Source organism: Natator depressus, chromosome 8, assembly GCF_965152275.1.
Source record: "Natator depressus isolate rNatDep1 chromosome 8, rNatDep2.hap1, whole genome shotgun sequence".
NCBI classification, from domain to species: Eukaryota; Metazoa; Chordata; order Testudines; family Cheloniidae; genus Natator; species Natator depressus.
In genome coordinates this window covers 18866222-18886596 of record NC_134241.1, presented here as the reverse complement: position 1 = coordinate 18886596, position 20375 = coordinate 18866222, and the positions used below count along the sequence as shown (strand labels likewise).

At 42.6% G+C, this 20375-nt stretch overlaps 1 protein-coding gene across 3 annotated transcripts in view; it reads left to right on the top strand.

Moving 5' to 3' along the window:
- The window catches only part of JAKMIP2 (janus kinase and microtubule interacting protein 2), a 108998-nt gene that overhangs the window by 48382 nt on the left and 40241 nt on the right, over positions 1-20375 (top strand). For 2 of the 3 annotated variants that reach the window (XM_074960530.1, XM_074960532.1), the window contains exons 2-3: positions 12900-13170; positions 17537-18034. In XM_074960530.1, coding sequence (XP_074816631.1) covers positions 13042-13170; positions 17537-18034 — 627 coding nt within the window. In that variant the 5' untranslated portion in view covers positions 12900-13041. Of the gene's footprint in view, positions 1-12336; positions 12355-12899; positions 13171-17536; positions 18035-20375 lie in introns of those variants that run through there. The other variant, XM_074960531.1, reaches the window with a different exon arrangement.

The window sequence follows — 20375 nt, the reverse complement described above, 5'->3', positions numbered from 1 at the left end:
AGCTGAAGTGCAGATTCCATCCCTTTGCCTCTGAAGCCCACCCCCCACCACCACCACAGCAATATGTTTCTGCAGCCTGGCAGGCAGTGACGATCACCTCCATTTGTTTTGTGTGTAAAAATCACAATGGACGACAGGGCAGCCAAGTGGGACATTCCATTCCAGTGTTTTCAAACTCTCCCTGATGGGCTCATTGTCTGATATTGGCAAGACTGCAGCAATTTGTCAGCCCCCGCACCAGGAGACAAGAGGACCAAAGCCTTTCCCAGACATCTGCAAATGGGATGTGCGTTCCTTTTTGTCCAGATGTTTTCTTCTTTTTAGCATCATTTTGAATGGGGATATTTCATTATCAATCTTAAAAAAGGATCGTTGGGAGATATCTGGCTTTCCCCCCTCCACTTAGCCAGTACTTTTCTTTTATTTGTTGTCTGGAAAACACTGAATCCTTGCAAAACCAGCTTCACCACACATATCAGTGTCCTATCATGTAACACCAGATAACAGATCCAAATTCAGGGAAGCTCTTAAGCACATACTTTGAGCACGGGTGTTTTCCTGATAGGGATACTTTCCAGTTGGACCCATAAGGAGTGACTCTCTTTAAGTCTTAAGCCCTTCCCTCTTCCAACCTAAAAGTTTATATAAACTCTCTGACAACACTTTTATGTCTCACATTAATATTTAAGAATTCTATACATTCTCAGCCATACAAGGACAGGCATTGGCAGCCGGCAGGCCTACAGCACAGCAATATCCTACATACCAAAGCAGGCATGTAAGAACAGTGAAGTGCTTATAAAATCTTCCCTTATTCTATGTGAAAGCAACTTCATCATGGATTTTGCATCTCCATACGTTCTCATGATTTCACAGTTACAAAATATCAAGCTATGTTAGGACCTTTTAAATTGCATCTGCAAGACATGCCCAAAGCAACTGCTGTTTGAAAGCCAATTATAGTAGCACTTTTGTCTATTCTCCCACTATTTTATTTTATGTACTTATACATCAAATCCTCCTACATTACAAGAAAGTTCTTAAGATTGCAGTCAAGCATTCCAAAGCTAGGAAATGACAGATTTAAGATTGCTTGTGCAGCCTTCATTTGACCCACCTTGTGCATATGTATCATGGTAAAGGCTTTAGTTACATAGCTTCACTCAGAGCACAGAATGGACAGTAGTCACTGAGGGTACATCTACACAGCAGAAAACACCCAGCAGCTGTGAGTGGTCAGAGCCCAGGCAAACTGACCCAGGTTCGTGGGGCTCACGCTATGGGGCCGGGTTCTGAAACCAGCAAAGGGGTCTCAGAGCCCGGGATCCAGCCCAAGCAGGAATGGCTACACTGCTATTTTTAGACCTGTAGCGCCAGTTGACCCAGGCTCTGAAACTCGTTTCCATGGGGGGAGGGGGGCGGGGAGGGAATATTGCAAAGTACTATTCAACTTTTTATTTTCTTCTCATGTTCACAGTGTGGCCCCATATCCCATTTACTGCACACTACTCAAACCCTGTCCAAAAGACAGAATTACTCATTTCTTCATGGCCTTTTCAATGGCACTCATCACTACAGTATCCAAGCGCTTCCCAAATATTAATGGATTTATTTTCACAACACCCCCGTGAGATTAGGAGGTATTATTATCCCCATTTTACAAGGGAACTGAGGCACAGAGAGATTAGAGCCAAAAATATCCACTGATTTTGGGTTCCCAATCTGAGACACATATAACCTGATTTTTTCAGAGCACTTATAGTTATTTGCCACTTCCTATGTCAAAGCTCAGCCTCCACTGAGTTCAGTTGCAGCTGTGAGTGGTCAGTACTGCAGATCAGGCCCCAGGGTCTCAAGTCAGACACTCAGAAATGAGGAACACACCATTAGTGATCACCTGTGAAAAGTTTAGTTCAAGAGACTTGCCCAGCATCACACAGGAACTCGGTGGCAAAGGCACAGTTCTCCAGGGCACCACTCAACTTCCTTACGCATGAGACCATCCTTTCTTTTCGTGCATTCCCCTGCCTCATTCACTGTGCCTCAAATTAAAACAGGGTCCTACACTGAACATTCTCCTTCAGTACACCACGCTGACTCATGAAGTGAGCTGTAGCTCACGAAAGCTTATGCTCAAATAAATTTGTTAGTCTCTAAGGTGCCACGAGTACTCCTTTTCTTTTCGCTAGAACAGGTTTACCCTGTGCACTTAATGAGGCAGGGGCCTGGTAGAGAAGAGGGTATGTGACCATGTAATTAAAGATTGTGTCATAATGCATACGTACAAGGGAGCCCAAATAAGGTTTTCACTATTCAGGTTTCTCGGCACAGTTCCAGTCTCCCCCACCAGTCCCATTCTCTTCCTGAACATGTTCCCAATTTCCCAGCCAAACGATTATCAGTTCTTCCAACCTAGCTCCGTGTCCCTGGTCCCCTTACACAGCCAGTCCCAGTCCCTGCCTTCCTGGCTCCTCCTCCTCCCATCTGTATCTCTCCTGCTCCCAGCTTTGGGGAAACTAGTTCATGCACAACTTTTGCTGGGCAGACATATGCTTATTGACAATGAGGGTCTCATCCTTTACCTTGTAGAACTCCCATTCACTTCAGTCAGTGTTGGATCAAGACCTGAATCACAAACATGTCCTAGCTGGTACAGTGGATTATTACAATATCCTTCCTCCTGGAAGCCTGCGTTCAAATACTGCTTGGGACCCATGGAGTTTGATTGCCTTTGTTATATGTGTAAACATAACAAGATCAGAACAGCACTGCAGTCTAGCTGTAATATCAACATATCAGACAGTCTCAAGCTAGTCCCTTGAGGATATGTGTCCATGTCACCAGCACACCATGCAAAGTGAAACAATACATCTTTTTTAGCAGATTCAACTCAGTAGAATCCCACGGGTATTACAGGGCAGGTTCAAGGTACACAGACAGATCTGTAAGCTTATGCCTTCATGGTACAAATCCCCTCACTCTGCAGCCTTTTGGAACTATTATTTCTGACTATCTTAATTTCAATAAGCCCATCAGTTCTCCCTACATTTTGTAATTAAAAAAAACTCCAGACAGACAGAGCTAGTTGAAAAATGTTCCACAAAACATTTTTCTGTCAGAAAATGCAGTTTCATCAAAATGGAAACGTTTTATGGGAACTTGTCAATTCTGACAAAAACTTCAACAGGAAAAAGACAAAACAATTTGTTTAGACTTTTTCATTTTGTTTTCTGTTGTTTAAACATAATATATTAACTATAATTATCATAACATATTAATTATAATTATGTTATATTATTATCAAAATGAAGCAATTCAATATTATACAAATGAAATATTTTGATGTTTCAGAATTTTTCAAAATTTTCATTCCACAGTAAATTTTGAAATTTTGAATTTTGACAAAACAAATTTTGAAATGTCAGAATTTCCTGCAGAATGTACATTCCAATTTCCCTCACTTTATTCACAAATAATACTGTGCCCTTCTCTAATGACCCCTTTAAGATAGAGGATTATTATCACCCCTTCTTACAGATCCAGAAATTCAAGCACAGAAGGTAATTCCATACCCTTCCATCTATGTCCATACCTCTTCCACTCACAAATTTCGCTAACCTAGAATTAGGACCCACGGGATGGAGAATCTAATCCTGAGGATACGCCTATATGGGGATAAAAAACTTCCAGTTAAGGGTCTCAAAGCTCAGGCTCCAGCCCAAGCCCGAATCTAGACAGCAATTTTTAGCCCTCGCAGCCCAAGCCCCACAAGCCCAAGTCAACTGAGCCAGGCCAGCTGCAGTTGTGCCACAGGTATTTTACCCCTTTGTAGACATACCCTTAGTCAAGCCCTGTTCCTTTGCAGTATAGTTGCAGACCCACTCGATTCGTGCTCTGGGAGTCCACCAAAAGTATCCCAGAATTCCACGGGCCAGCTATCTTTGTCCTCTGGAGAGTCAAGTTTGGTGAACAGTCAAGTTTTCCCTCATTGCACCATGAAGAAAGGACTAGGGCAGCCCCATTTGGGGAAAGTTCTAGGAAGTATGGGATATGGGCAGTTGACTCGGGCCCACATAATGTAGTGTAGACACTAGAGCCCCAGGTTGGGACCCAGGGTTCAACATTTCCTAACCTGGGGTTACAAATTAGTGTGGATGCTCAAGCCATAGGTTAACAAACCCAGAGTCTGTTCACTCAAGTTCTATTAACCCTGGGCTTACATTGCAGTGTAGACATAACGAGAGAGGTTGAACGTCTTACCAAAGGTCACACAGAATACGACTGGCAAAGTCAAGAACAGAATCAATATCACCTGATTCCTGTGCTGTGCTTTAAGCCTACAAAGTTATCCATCCCTCAGTCCTCCACACAACATAGGGTATAACAAGTGAGGCAAAGAACAAGTCTGACAGCAGCTACAAGTAATGAACCCAAAGCTCCAGGGATAGTCATGTAATTCAAAATATCACAAGGGAGAGATACTGTAGGCCCAAACTGACCTCTAACTAATTTCCTGCCTACCTAATGTTCTTATTTCTCTTTCCAATGTCCTTGTAATATTTTTCATATTTGCTTTTTCCCCCCTCCAAAACAGCTGCTTCTGCTGGGTTTTTTTCTCTTTAAATACAATGTTGAATGCCAGCAGCTAACTCTCTTTGACGACCTTATAATAAACAATCCAGTCGGAATGTGCAAGAGTAGAGAAAGAATTTTTATAAAGAAACCATTCTTTTTCAGTCCTCTATGGGATGAACAGCAGTAAGGAAATAAGGATTTATTTATTTTTTAGCTTGAAAGGAATACCCTTTCCATTGTACTGTAGTCATGTCAAGCATTGCTGCGAATTTTGCCAGTTGCTGCTCATTTAGCAATAATTTCCTTTTTTTAGGCACATCTGACATGTTCTAAGTTGGCCTTCGAGAGAGATAATTTCCTTGTTATTGGTAGATTGCAGCTTCGTTTTGATAGCAAACTGCGCACGATGACAGGCTAATTGCCATTCTGGCCTGTCGGATGAGGAAAAAAGGGTGCCACAAAGACAGCTTGGCAGGCTGCTATTTCACACCCAGAATTATTCCTGCTTCACCATCCAGACTACTTTATGGACTCTACTTGGTAGGGAATAGAATGAATCAGATTTCTTTGGTTTGTGATTATTAGTGCAAGGCCATATGCTTTTACTTTGTTTGTGTAAAGCAAAAGGGGTTTCTGAGACTGGGGAGACAGCTGAGCTGTGTGTAGCCAGGTTATTTCAGTGGCCCAATTAACAATGTTAATTTTGACGCAGCATCTCTGAAGAAACGGGGCCTTGAAATATTATTTTAAGAAGGGGATTTTATATGCTGCAAATACAGGAAAGTATTTCAGTCTCAGATACGTAGGGTGGGGCTTAGCCCTCGGGATATGTGCAGCGCTCCTATGGATATCAAGAGGACAGCTAAGCTTGTAGGGTAAACATAATATCACGGGCAAGCCCAAGATGTTCTGAGTGAATCACTTCACCCACACTAATTTAGGCCCCAATCCTGCAAAGATTTCTGTGCATGTTTAAATTTACACATTATGAATAGTCCCATTACTCACCATTGGAGCTATTTGAAAAATGGAATTTCCATCCCAGGGCTTTGATTCAGAGTACCATGATGCATTGCCTTTCTGGAAGACTTGCTTTAGTCACATACAAGTTATCGGGCTCCATACAGGAGAAATGGGAAGTTCTATGGCCTGTGTTATGCAGGAGGTCAGACTAGATGATCTAATGGTCCCTTCTGGTCTTAAAACCTTTGAACCAGTGGTACGTATTAGGTGAAATGCGAGTCAGGACTCGGGTTCTAGTCTCATCTCTTTCACTGACTCCAATATAACTGTGGACCCACACAGGACAATTTTTTTAAACTTAGTTTCCTAAAGTTAGGCACCTCAATCCATATGCAGGCACCTACTTACATGGCCTGATTTCCAGAGGTCCTGAGCACCTGCAGCTACTACTGACTTCTATAGGAGTTAGGGCTGCTCAGCACCTCTGCAATCACTTATTTCCCCATCTTTGCCCCAAAATGTGGATACTAATTCTTGCCAATCTCACAAGGCTGTTGTGAAGTTTTGTTAATTGATGTCTGCAAAGGACGTTGAGATTCCCTGATGAAAGGTGCTGTGGAAATATCAAGCGTTGCTTGTAAGCTTGTCAGATTTGTTTTATTGGTTATCTCTACAGTAATTCAAGAATTAAAACTGATCAGAAGGCCTGATGGTTTCCATGTGAGGCACAATTAAGGAGGTGTGTTGCAAATGGGACCCTTCGTGTGCATTATTTATATTAAAATGTTTTACCCTGTAGCTCAGACCTTATATGCAATGTTTCATCCTGCTATCAGTGTTAGCAAGTGAGCTGTAAACCCCTGAAACATAGAGCTTGGAATGGAAATGCTGACAGACTTTAACTAGAGAGGGATTCAGGGCTCCACTACAAGAAAAGGTGCTAACAGAGGGCCCTGGATTATACCCTGTGGTACACTTTGGGGTACATTAAAGCACTGTATGATAGGCTCATCTGTGGCTATACATTGAGTTCTGCTTGAAAGACATCAAGATGATGTCTGAGCTGGTTAATACAAAGTGGTCACCTTACTGAAAACATGAAAGAGGTCAATGAAAAGAGCAGCACAGACGGGAGTTATGAGCTAATGGGATTTAACAAGTGCTTTAAGTCTTCATTTATCTCCATCCCTGCATGGGATGAATTGAAGCCAACTTGAAGTTACCTAAGATTTTGTCAAAGTCCAGCTAGCGAGCAACCAGAGTCAAATGTTTCAAGATTTTTGACAAAGGAAGTGTTGGACTGGGCTGTAATTAAGACCTGTCCTATCTCATCTTCTTGTAATTGGGTTTGGACAAAGCTTGACTCTTTCTTATTCTTAATCTCGTTCGCATGGATTGAAAGGTGAACACCATCACACAGAGTCCTCTACCTAGCATTATACTGTCACACATGTGCTCTGACATTCTTTGGCACAACAGGATGCAAATTTCTCTAAACCGGGTTCTGAATTTGCACTCATTGATTTCACTGGCAGTTTTACCTGAGTAAAAATTGAGCTAGGATTTGTCCCATTCAAAATATTGTACACCTAATTCAATGAGACCATTCATAGGCACTAGGTCCAAAACACCAGGCCTTTATTGGGAACATAAAGCTTTATGTTAAAGAATCTCAAAGTACTTTGTTATGTTAATTATTTAAGCTTCACAACTAGACTTGGGTGGGAAATGGGTTTTCCCATCCTGTGGATATTTTCAAGAGTTTGAAGCTTTTTCCCATCTTGAATAGGGATGGAAAGGCAAAATCTCAAAAATATTCATGAATCAATTTTTTTTCCATTTCAGGTCAGTTGAAACATTGCATTTCAATAATTTCAGAATGTTTCATTTTGATTTTAACCTTTATTCTTTTTTAACCTTTCCCACCCCCCAGTCTAATTACCTTACATTTTGAAATGAAAAGTCATTCTGAACTTTTCACTAAGAAAATGTCAAAATGAAACATTTTTGACCATTTTGAAATTTTTTTGAGTTGGGAAATTCATCAAGCCCAGCTCAGATTTGCAAACAGTTTCAGTTTTGACGAATTAGTATTTTTGATGAAAAAATTACTTGTTGAAAAATTTCCAACCAGCTCTATTCACAAGGCCCTTGTGAGACAGGTTATTAATTAATTATTATTATAATACCCCTTCTACTGATAGGAAAAGCAAGGCATAGAATTAAGTGAACTTTCCAAGATCATACAGTAAAGCACTGAGTGGAAGGGATGGGAAAAGAACACAGGAATCATTTATCACAATCCCTGATCTAACCACAAGACCACATTGCCTCTCTTCAGAACTGCCTTTGATCTGGAGAGGTCAGTTTTAACCTGGCTCATGTTACTGTAAGTTTTCTTAAGTGCTACTGCAGACAGACAGTCTAGCCACAAGGTTATCTGCAATATGTATTCAATGGATATTCTTAACTACTTTTGTGGATTAGACTATAGCACAACTCAACACCCTAAATCTGTCTCTGCATTAAGAAAACAGTGAAAGTGAAATTCACCAGGGTACAAATGTTTGTATCAGAAATGCTGCTACGTCTCTGGTAGTTTATTTGTTTATTCTGAACTTCACTTCTAGCAGAGCATGTGACTATCACAGACTATGTATTCAAGGTCTCTGAAAACTGTCTCTAGGGTGATTAAGACAAGAAAAGGCAACAGGTCGTCACTGAACGCTAAGAATTTTGTGCAGTTCAAGTGCTAAGCTGCGTGTCTCCACGCCCCAAATATCCATGTCTCCAGAAATATTTCAGTTGTTCTCCAAAGGAAGGTCCACATTATCAACCAAACTGTTTCCACCACCAGTAGACATACCAGCTAAATCAAATTCAGAGAAAGGCTGTAAAGTGGATAGAAGGTGGCTGCTTCCTTTCCGGGGGGTTGTTATTTTTGCTAATATAAATACTATTTTATAGCAAATAAGGTAGTTTCTGAATGTTATTCTATTGGAGTACTTCTGGAGTTTGAAATCCCAGTTACCACATATTATAATCATCTGTTTGTAGGGAAAGAGGTGTTTTTAAGTATGTTTTGGTAATACGGGTAATGCACATTTAAATGTAAGAAGTCTGTCTGCCTGTTTGCAATAGATCAAGGCTGTGAGAGAATTCAAAATCATTTTTCTGAGCAGGACACAATCTTGGAGACTTTATAGTCGTTCTTTCTTTGTTGTTTTCCTTGTTGTAAAGTAAAAGACTCCACTCTGCGAACGCCCACAGACCACTGGCTCAGCAGAGAGGCAGCTGGAGGCCACAACAGATTTTAAAAGATGGAGACAAGCAGAAGCATGTTGGAGCCTAAGGCTATGGCTACACTGGAGAGCTTACAGAGGCACAGCTGTACCAATGCAGCTGCACTGCTGTAAGCTCTCTACTGTAGCCGCTCTAAGCCAACAGGAGAGAGCTCTCCCATCGACTTAATTAATCCACCCCCACCAAGCAGCAGTAGCTGTGTCGGTGGGAGAAGCTCTCCTGCCGACATAGTGCTGTCCACACCAGTGCTTAGGTCGGTATAACTTATGTTGCTCAGGTAGGTGCCTCACTTACACCCTGAAACACGTAAGTTATACCAACATAAGTGGTAGTGTAGATATAGCCTCAGATGAAAGGGAGCCGAGAGTGTTATAAGATGAAAGAAAAGGCGTACTTGTGGCACCTTAGAGACTAACAAATTTATTTGAGCATAAGCTTTCGTGAGCTACAGCTTCATCGGATGAAGTGAGCTGTGTCCTTTTCTTTTTGCGGATACAGACTAACACGGCCGCTACTCTGAAACCTGTCACTATAAAATGAAAGGTCTCGGAGAGGCCAGCAACACAATGGGATTCTCTGCAGGAGGTCTGGAAGGAGCTCGCAGCATGTTGGAAGAGTCTGGGGCCTGCTACATGTTGAGGGAAGATCAGGAGAGTATAATGGATCTGGACACCTGAGGGAAGAGAGATAGATCTTTATAGCTGGGTCTCCAAGTAGCATGTACAGTTGCAGGTGCAAAACTGCAGGCACTCTTAACTATGCTTACAATTGCACCAGTTTGTAGTAGATACTTCACCTGATTTGTGGGTGCAGAACAAACAATCCCAGAGCACTTTTTATGACCAGTAGTAGACGTAAAATAAAAAGTTATCAAATTCAGAATACAGTTGAGGAAATTGTGATCTGCTACTGAGTATGGCGTGCACACACTGACAGACTAAACCCCTCCAACACATTGTTTTGAATTATATGCTCATCTCGATTTTTAAAGATATAACATCCGTCCATCCCAGGATAACAGTCTTTGGAGCGATGATAAAACTGCACATGCAAAAGACCTCAGGACTGTAATAATTCACTGAATATGTCCATTGTGCTGCTAAGAGTTAACACTGAATCCCAAGATGAAATAACATACCCTTTTTGTTATCTTCCTTTTGATAGTCATGTACCTTTCAATCTCTGAAGGTCCACATTTGCCCATTCCAGAGAGAAAGTTATTACTGTGAAAGATCAAAAATAAGCAGTACTTTGCCATCTGGTCATTATTTATTAAGTTTACTGATTCTAGTAAGGATGTTACTAAACCAGCTAGCGTAATGCCCATTAAGTCTATTGATTGTTAAGAATCCATAACATGCTACTGATCTTACGAGTGATTAGAGTCTTGGGACACAGTACTCCACACACCTACTTCATGGCTCAGTGCTTACTGAGCCCCACTGACTTCAGTGGGGATTTCCCACAGTAAGCACTACAGACAATTCTCAGTTAGTGAAGGATTCGGCCCCAAAGTACAAATTCAAAGTAGCTCCGTGAAGTAACCCTTAACAGAATTTGGCCATAGGAATTGCAATTAGTTAACATGCTTGTAATATTTGTATTAATGCTGATCATATGAGTGTATTGTATTATTGTTATACTGGGTTTATATCCACTGTCATTGCTTTGGTCTTTTATATCCAGTTCATAATCCATTATGAAACAACCTTATAGACCCATACTATCAAGTAAACTCAGCCCTGTGGCTGGTAATAATGCTAAGACAGCATTTTAAGATTTGTAAGCAAAGTGGCCCAGTGCATTAGCTAAAGCTTCTGTTATCTCAGCAGTTCAGTGTGTCATAGCAGCCTCTGTAAATTGCTTGCTATCCAGATGCTAAACCCATGTTTTTATCTGCATAAAAAAGGTATAATGCATATTTGATAAACCAATAAGGAGTAAATTACCCCTTTGGAGGAGACTAGGAATTTATTTTGTCATGCCTCATTTTAGATCCTCTCTTTACTTTCACATTTCTAACCTCAAGTGGTGCTCCTGTTGCAGTTTAACATGATTTTTCTTGCTGTGATTCCAGCCTGCTCTATCTTCATACGCACCAGCTATCTGGGTAACACTGAGACATTCCATCTGTGTAGCAATGATACGTTTAATCCTCATGCTTTATGCTTTCAAGCATAAATATCCAAAGTATCTCATTCCTGAACTAAAAGCATCCATCTTTTACGGCCTGCTGCCTTGCTATGGGAGGCTGACCTTAAAGTAACTCAGCACACCACAGGGCTACTACTGCAGGACTGCAGTCGGTGATGCACGCCATCTGCAGTATTATTAGAGTGTCTGAGTCATGAGATCACTTGCAGCCAATCAGAACTGAAGTGGGCTCAGAGCCTCTTGTACCCTCTGCTCATTGGGGTTCTGTAGCAGTACAGCCAGTAAAAGTACTTACTACTGTAACTGTAGTTCAGGTCTTTAAAACAATCACCTCCCTGCAGGGAAGCATCTCCTGTGAATTTTTAATCTATTTTCTCTCCTGCTTAGCTCACACATTGTTTTGTTTCTCCAGCTCAAAACCTTGCATGGTTAATCTTGAGAAAATTCAACCTTTGTTTAAACCCAAGCAAGTCTTAAGGCATTAGCATTCATATGTCATAGGCAGTCAGATTTTCACATTCTTAACCATTCCCATCTCCTTCGCCTCATTTTCTGAGTTTGAGCTGGACATTATAATGTCATCCCTGCTGTGCTGCATTACAACAGAGATGACAAGAATGGGCCACTTATACTATACCGTTTCCAGAGTAGATTTTCTTTCACAATATTCGCCCACTCCTAAAACAAACATGAGTCTCAATTTACTGTAATCTTTGGGCTCCACTCTGATCTCAGGTTTCAGAATAGCAGCCGTGTTAGTCTGTATTCGCAAAAAGAAAAGGAGTACTTGTGGCACCTTAGAGACTAACCAATTTACCATTGCAACTCCACTGGAAACAATGCACTGGTGTAACTGAGAGCAAGATTAGACCTTCTGTCTTGCATGGGAATTGTGGAGGAAATACTGGCCGGATTCTGATCTCCGTTACAATAATGTAAATCTAGAGTAACCCTATTGATTTCAAAGCAGTTATAACAGCGTAACTGGGAGCAGTATATGGAAGCTTAGTTAAATGGAATTAGAGGATGACACAGGATATACAAGTGGAAATAAAAATTAATTCAAGGTAACAAGAAAGAATGCTAGTTTGTTCACTGTATGACAAAATTACTAATGTGGATTGGGTTATTTCCCCAAAAGGTGTCAATCATCCTTGGGAATCATAGTCTTTGTCTCTGATCCATCTAGAGAAGTGGCAGTGGGACTACCTGTTCTCCAGTACATATGGGGAAAGTTAACCCTGGTCCTTGCACAGGTGACCAGGAGAAAGGATACGCGGGGGAGGATGAGAAACACAGCCGGTACACACTCTGCTATGATAGTCCTGGACTTCTCCAGATCACCAACCATGTCAACGTGTATGTTGGTTTTGCGCTGTGAACAATTGTCGTGTAGGACTTGGAGATGCTAGGGACTTAATGGCCATGGATCTGGCCCTGCCAGCATGCCTATGAAGGTAGCCGTCCCAGGTCAGGATTGAGACACTGATTGATAAGGCAATGTGGAGGAAGCTTGTTCCACTACTGCCAATGCTGTGCTTATTCTGCACAGAAGACCTCTTTATCCGAGGCTTTGAATCAGTGGCAACCACCAGAACCAGAATTATTTTTAAAAATCTCTTTGCTCAGCTACAGAAATCCTTAAGAAACAAACTGCCTCCTACTTCTTTGCGGAATGCCTCCTGGAGGAAACAAGAAAGAGGGAGGACATTGCTTTGAAAGCCATTAGGCATGCCAAGCTCACACATAGCGATTTGATTGTGCTAAAATCCCCCTTGCAAGTCTCTGGACAGAGGTCACAGTGTTTGGAAAAATGAACTATTGTCTTAATGTTTTGTAACCATATGAACAGTTGTGATGCCACTGACCCACTGACAAATAACAGTGTGTCTTATTTCTCGCAGGGCTTCCAAAGCGGCTGAGGACAGGACCTTAAGGAATGTCACACAGTAGGTGCTGAGACAACTTGCACTGAACGGAACAAACAAAGATGGCAGTCCCTATTTGAAAGGAATTAAACGCATAGACTCTCATTAGGAAGAAACAATGTCAAAAAAAGGACGCAGCAAGGGCGAGAAGCCGGAGGCACTGATTGTTGCCCTGCAGGCTGCCAATGAAGAGCTCAGGACCAAGCTCACAGACATTCAAATTGAGCTGCATCAGGAGAAATCGAAGGTGAGTGAAGAGTCAGTATTAAATGACAGTATCTGCAAAGGAGAAAAAGATCTGGAAAAGCTGTGTAACAGAAAATCAAGGCGGGCATGTTTTTTAACCAGAAGACAGGGCCTGATTCTTCTGTACTTACACCATTTTTATCCTGACTTCAATGGAATTACACTCTGTTTACATGGGGGTAAGTTAAAGGAGGCTCAGGCCTAGGAAGAAGAGGATTGTTGACCTCAAGATCCTGGCTACGTTCCAATTAGTTAGAGTTATCCTGCCACCCTTAAATTCAGTGTTAGTTCTGTGACTACCATGTTTTTCATTTATCTCTGCCTACTGTGTTGTGTTGCTGTGCATTCTCGAAGGACTTATTTCGGCCACTCCAAAGACGGTTGCATTTCACTAGTGACTGAAGTGCTCCATAAATATATAGTGTGTGATTCTGTGCTGTACCTCTAAGGCTAGGTGCACTGCATTGTAAACCCAACTCTACAGGACCCAGGCCTGTGGAGTTGGTGTTTCCTAGCCCACACTTGAACTTCTACTCTGCATTGTAAATTGCTAGACCCAGGTCTCACAGTCATGCTAGCATCCATGCAGCACTTCAGAGTCAGACCTTCTGACTTGGGCTCAAACCTGAGTCAGAGCCTCAGTTTAATGTGCAGTGTAGACCTTCCTTGCGGACCCTACCTTTGGGGGGGGGAGGGTCCACAAGGGGAAGAGTCCCAGAGCTCAGGCTCCAGCCTGAGCTGAACATCTACATAGCAATTTTTAGCCCTGAAGCCCAAGCCCCACAAGCCTGAGTCAGCTTACCTGTGCTGGCCGCAACCATGCTGCTGGTCTTTTATTCAATGTAGACCCTTAGGGTACGTCTACACTGCAAAAAACCCCAAACCCATGGCAACAAGTCTCAGAGCCGTGGCCTACAGATATGGGCTCACGTTACCAGGCTAAAAATAGCAGTGTAGATTTTCCTGCTTGGCCTCTGAAACCCAGCGAGTGGGGTGGGAGTCAGAGCCTAGCTCCAGCCCAACTGGGAACATCTACACTGCTACTTTCACCCTCATTGCACAAGTCTGAGTCTGTAGACCCAGGCTGAGCCTCTCTGCCCTGGGTCTTTTTCTTGCCATGTGACATACCCTAAGAGGCTGGAGAGGTTCCCAGCACTCAGGGTCTAAAGTACAGCAGCCTCCCAGGGATCTCTATGGGACAGATCTCTTCAGTGCTGTAGGCTGTGGCCCCACCCCAACACATGTCTATTGCCTCTTGCCCCAACTCAACAGCCCCCTGAGGCCTGCAGGATGTCTTCAGGAAGCAGCTTTACAGCTGACTGAGGGAATCCTTCCTTGGCAGAATATGGGGCTTTTAGGACTCTTCATGCCGCTCTAACTGAAAGGAACCGGAATGGGAGTGACGGATGTCACCCACAGTGTAAATTTCTAGCTGTCACTGTGCACTTGCTCTGCAGAGAAGGTGCAGATAGCTTTTCCACTTCCTGCCGGTCGTGCCTGAAGAAGTAGATAGTTTCAGGCTGGCAAAACATCATCAAGTTTTGAAGTTGCTTTGCAATGAAATGGGTTTTTTCCCACTGCATCACTTCCTGCTTTCTTACTGGTGCTTCTAGTCGGGAGCCCATGACATTACACCTGTGCCCTGGAGTCTCCCGTGCATTGCCAGGTGCAAGAGTGTTGCTTTTGTCCTATAAAGCCTTACACAGAGAGAGCTAAGTGTCTCCTGGATGCTAATGAGATAGCGGCACTCTTTAGTTTTAACAAGATGTTCTTTATGAGCAGCAAACAACAGAAGTCCCATGTTATAGTTGCTGTTGATTTCCTCTCACCGAATCCTGAAGTTATGGCCAGTGCTGCCCACATGCTAGCACTCTGAATCTGCCACTGAGCCACAGTAGCAGTTTCAAAGGGCAGCACTTACGGATGTGGTTTTTTCCCCCAGGTGATTGTAATTGAAGCCTGTGATGGAAATTCTTTGATTCCTTCACAGATAAGCATGGCCTCAGGAAAACTAACCTAGGCTGGGCTGCTCGGAGCTTCCAAAACTGAACAATAGCAAGTGCTTTAGTTTCCATCGGGTCTTTTATCATGAAAGGCTTTCTTATCCACATATCAAAGCTAATGGCAATCTCAGAAGCCCATTGGCCCGTTGAGTGGAAATCGGTTTCTTTAGTTGTAGCAGAAATAAGATGAAAGAACAAATAGACAGTCTGGGATAATCTGTGGGGGGGGGGGGTTCTCCCCTCACCCTCCAGTGAGATTTATAGTCATTAATTGCAACCCATTTTAACATGGCAGGATTCGCAAGCAGCAAGGAAACTGACACAGTCATTCTTTCAAATTCATCCTGCATCTCAGACTTTTACAGCAGGCTGATCTCAGAACCTGGAAAGGCACAATGGTTTTGCAAGCCTTGGCACTGATGTCTTAGCAGACAGGCAGGGATTAGCTTCTCTTCTTAGGAACCATAGGCTGGCTGCCAGGAACTTGAAGGAGTAGTGAGCTTCTCTCATGCTTTCCACTTTGTTTTCTCACTGACCCTCTCAGTCTTTACTTCCCCTGTAACCATAGGCTAATAGTATAGTAGCACCACTGTGGTATGCTGGTAGCTGTCAGGGAGAGCTGTGAGCACTCAGCCCCTTTGAAAAACAGAGCGCTCCTATTTATGTGCCTAAATACAGAGCTTAGGGCCTAATTTTAAACAGCCAAGTTTGACAACTTTGACCTGGGCTGTTGCAGAGCTTGGTGCCCTAAGAATGAAGTTGAATATGAGTCACCATGTGATGCAGTTGTGACAAAGGCTAATACCATTCTGGGGTGTATTAACAGGAGGGTCATGTGTAAGGAATGGGAGGTAACTGTCCCACTCCGCCTGGCACTGGTGAGGCCTCAGTGGGAGTACTGTGTCCAGTTCTGGGCACCACACTTTAGGAAAGATCTTGACAAATTGGAGGGATTCCAGAGGAGAGCAACAAAAATGATAAAAAGTTTAGAAAACCTGACCTAAGAGGAAAGGTTAAAAAGAACTGGGCCTGTTTAGCCTTGAGAAAAGAAGACTGATGGGGGGGACATGATAACAGTCTTCAGATATGTTAAGGGCTGTTATAAAGAGGACTATGATCAACTGTTCTCTATGTCCACAGAAAGTAGGACAAGTAGCAATGGGCTTAATCTGCTGCAAGGGAAATTTAGGTTAGCTATTAGGAAAAACTTTCTAACTATAAGGGTAGTTAAGCTCTGGAACTGGCATCCAAGGGAGGCTGTGGAATCCCCTTGATTGGAAGTTCGAAGAACAGGTTGGACACCTGTCAGGGATGGTCTAGGTTTAGTTGGTCCTGCCTCAGTGTAGGAGGCTGGACTTGATGACACCTCAAGGTCCCTTCCAGCCCTACACTTCTATGATTCTATACGTTGCTCATTGGATTTTTTTTTAAGAAGCCCTAAGAAACACACTGCTCATTTTTAGGATCTGTCAGGATAACTTTGGTGACCTGAAACTGAAGTGAAACTGCACTTTTAGGACTCTTTTCCCCCTTCGAGATATATTTTGGTTGAGAGTATATCTGAGACCACCTGGGGACAGAATGCAAGAGAAACATGTCACCTCAATGCATATTGCATATGGCATTCGCTAGCTTTAGCAAATCCCATCTTTCAAATCAATTACGATTGTAAGAAGGCATCACCCGTGTCTCCTGGGGGGCTTTCAACTGAGGAAGTATTTTATTAATTATTATTCATTTTTTTATCTTTCCTTGTCTTTCTCACTTTAAAGGGTTTGCTCACTCTCTGATTCTTTATGGTATTTTTTAAAGGAAATTGCCACGGGAGTTTTTATCATTTTAAACTCCTTCTTTTCCCTTCTTACTGTAAATAATAAGCTTGTCACATTCAGTTCTTATTGAAATCTCTTTCTTCATCAAATTGCATTCCTTCATTGCATGTTCACATGAGTTTGATTTGTAGGGTTGCTAACGAGCTCTAAGATAAGGTTAGTGAAGATTGTTGGGTTGCTCTATTATTGCAGGGTGGGTCATTGCCTGGGCAAGAGGCTTCAGTCATTTATTTTAATGAACAGCAGTGAAGCCCTTGTGTTGAGAAAAAGTATGCAGGGACAAATGCTGAAGTCCTCACTGAGGAAAAACTCCTAATGAGGTCAAGGAGACTTTTTGCCTGAGTAAAGATGGGATAAAGTTGAGTAAGTGCTTCAGGATGTGGCCCATATTTTGTCATACTGAGGGTGAAAGAATCGATGAGTGTCTCAGGTGATTTCCCTCCCTGATTTGCTGGAGTGTATGGGTACTTCAAATGGGCATGTTTTAGAACATATTTCTGGCAGTTGATTTTCTTTTCTTCTCAACCTGTAGGTCAGCAAACTTGAAAGAGAAAAGATTCAAGAAACTAAGCGGATCAGAGAATTGGAGCAACGCAAGCAGACTGTGCAGATCACTGAACTTAAAGCCAAACTCCATGAGGAGAAAATGAAAGAGCTGCAGGCAGTGCGGGAGAACCTAATCAAACAGCATGAGCAGGAAATTACTCGGACGGTTAAAGTGAGAGACAGTGAAATCCAGCGCCTCAAGTCAGCACTGTATGCTTTGCGGGATGGGAGCAGTGACAAAGTAAGGACAGCGCTGACCATTGAGGCTCGTGAAGAGGCCAGGAAACAGTTTGACTCCGAGCGCCTTAAACTTTTGCAGGAAATTACTGAACTAAAATCTGCCAAAAAGCAGGTGGACGAGGCCCTTACCAACATGATTCAAGCCGATAAGATCAAGGCGGGTGATCTTCGGAGTGAGCATCAGTCCCATCAGGAAGCCATCTCTAAGATCAAATGGGAGAGTGAAAGGGATATTCGCAGACTGGTTAGTAATCTCCCTATGCACCAAACAGCCAGGGTGACTCCTTACAGCCTTGTTGATTTGCCTCTAGTGCTGATAGGTTTCCTGTTCGGTCAGACCCGGGCAGTGCAAATTAGTTTGCAAACGGATTAAAATACTCCCAGTTACCACATCTCTCTTGGAATTAGTGAGATGAAGTTGGCGGGAGCTGCTGATGTGAGCTACTCATGGGGCTACTGGAACCCAGGAGGAAATATGCTAATGGTATATTCTGTAACAAATTGGTAGTTTGTGTGTGTATAAATAGATACGCACCCACGTGCACCCATACCACTGCTGCCCTTTCGGGATGGAATCAGAGCGTCTCCCCACTATGGCCCTATACTGCTAACAGGAATTCTCTTTTAGCTCTAGTGGTAGGGGCTGTGCTTTGGAAGCAGGAGGCTCTCACCGGACTCATTGCATAAATATTATACCTGCCATCTACAGCAGGAGTCGTCAGTTACTACTGTGCTATCCATGGCCATTCAAAACTTCACCACAGCAGCCGGAATAGGCCCCAGACCCTCCTTCCCCGAAAACACAAGTCCCCAGCACTTGGGTGAAGGGAGAATTTCATTGTGCAGTATAGGGCATAAAACATGCAGATTTATAGCTTTACCAGACCGGTAGATGTAACACCTTTGCATCCCAAACGTGGCATAACTCTTTCTATTAGTCTTTCTATTTCCTCTCTGCTTGCCCATGTGCATTTCTTTTTCAAATGTTCTATGTAGGGGAAAGTGGCGTTCTCCTTCCAGCTTGCAGTGCAGAAGAAGTAGCTCTATCACAAAGAACATTGTGGTGATGTTCTTCTCTGCAGTGACTTTGTCTTTCTAGCAATCGTGGTTCACAAAATTAAACCACCTGCACTGCAGGTGCTGGGTGTTTTAGCTAGAAGTGGGACTGAACAAAAGCCCTCAGCTGTACATCCCTGAAATCCAAATCCAGCTCAAAAGACTCTCTCTTTGTAGACATGAGTGATCCTGATCCTGCCTTAGGACTAGTTTGTGCCATTGAGCCATTGGACTGTGTAGGAAGCTGTGCAGCCCCAAGGGACAGTTCTGGGATGGATTATGCCTCAGGAGAGTGCCAGGAAGTGCAAGGGAGTGTGTGGGGATCCCTCACCACAGCCCTGGTCCTGCCCCTCTCTCCAAAGCCCTCAGCCTCTTTTGGGCAAATAACACCCCTGGGGTGCACAGAGTTCTGTGACTGACTGTTCCTGGTTCTTGCCCAGCATGTTGACAGGGGGAAAAGGCTTCATGGGCTTTCCTTCTTCTACCAACATTGTCCCAGTCACCAGTGCTAGTCCGGCACCTAATAGTGTCCCAGTTACCAGGCACAGTCTGACACCTAATAGTGGACTGAACAGAACCATTGGATCCAAACACCCCAGAACTTGGCGGGTGATGGAAATCTAGATCCAGATTTTGTTGCTGGGGCCCATCTATAATTGTTAATTCATATGCAACATAAAATCAAATTAATCTTCAGAAGCCAGCAGCATGCAATGTGAAGGTCTCCAGCAAAAAGGAAATACTGGGTTTTGCCACACTGCGGGTTCCTCCAGATATTCCATGAGGTTTCCTACATGTTAATAAATCTCAGGTTTGGATTTTCAGCAAGCAGAGGATTTATCTTGCTGGCTCAGAATACTGGACCATCAATTCCCTCTATCAGTGTCCAAACCTTGTGCTGCAGAGGAAGACGGGAACAAAAAGCCCAGGCACCCAGTCAAATGCACGACACTAAGCAGCACTCAGATATGCCAGCGATAGGCACTTCATTATTTCAGATAGAGAGAGAGAGATACTCCTCCTAAACTCTGTACTGATGAGCTTAGATCTCAAAGCCTTAGCTTAGCTGTGTACAATATCTACAATTTTTATTATTGGCCATAAAATTATTATTATTATGTATTATTATTATTAGGGCTGTCAATCGCAGTTAACTCACACGATTAACTCAAAAAAAATTAATCATGATTAAAAAAATTAATCGCGATTAATCGCAATTTTAATTATACTGTTAAACAATAGAATACCAATTGAAATATTTTGGATTTTTTCTACATTTTCATATGCATTGTATTCTGTGTTGTAATTGAAATCAAAGTGTATATTATTTTTTATTACAAATGTAAAAATGATAAACAAAAGAAATGATTATTACAAATGTATGATTATTACAATTGCGTATGGTTATTACAAATGTAAAAATGATAAACAAAAGAAATAGTATTTTTCAATTCACCTCATACAAGTACTGTAGTCCAATCTCTTTGTCATGAAAGTGCAATTTACAAATGTAGACTTTTTTGTTACAT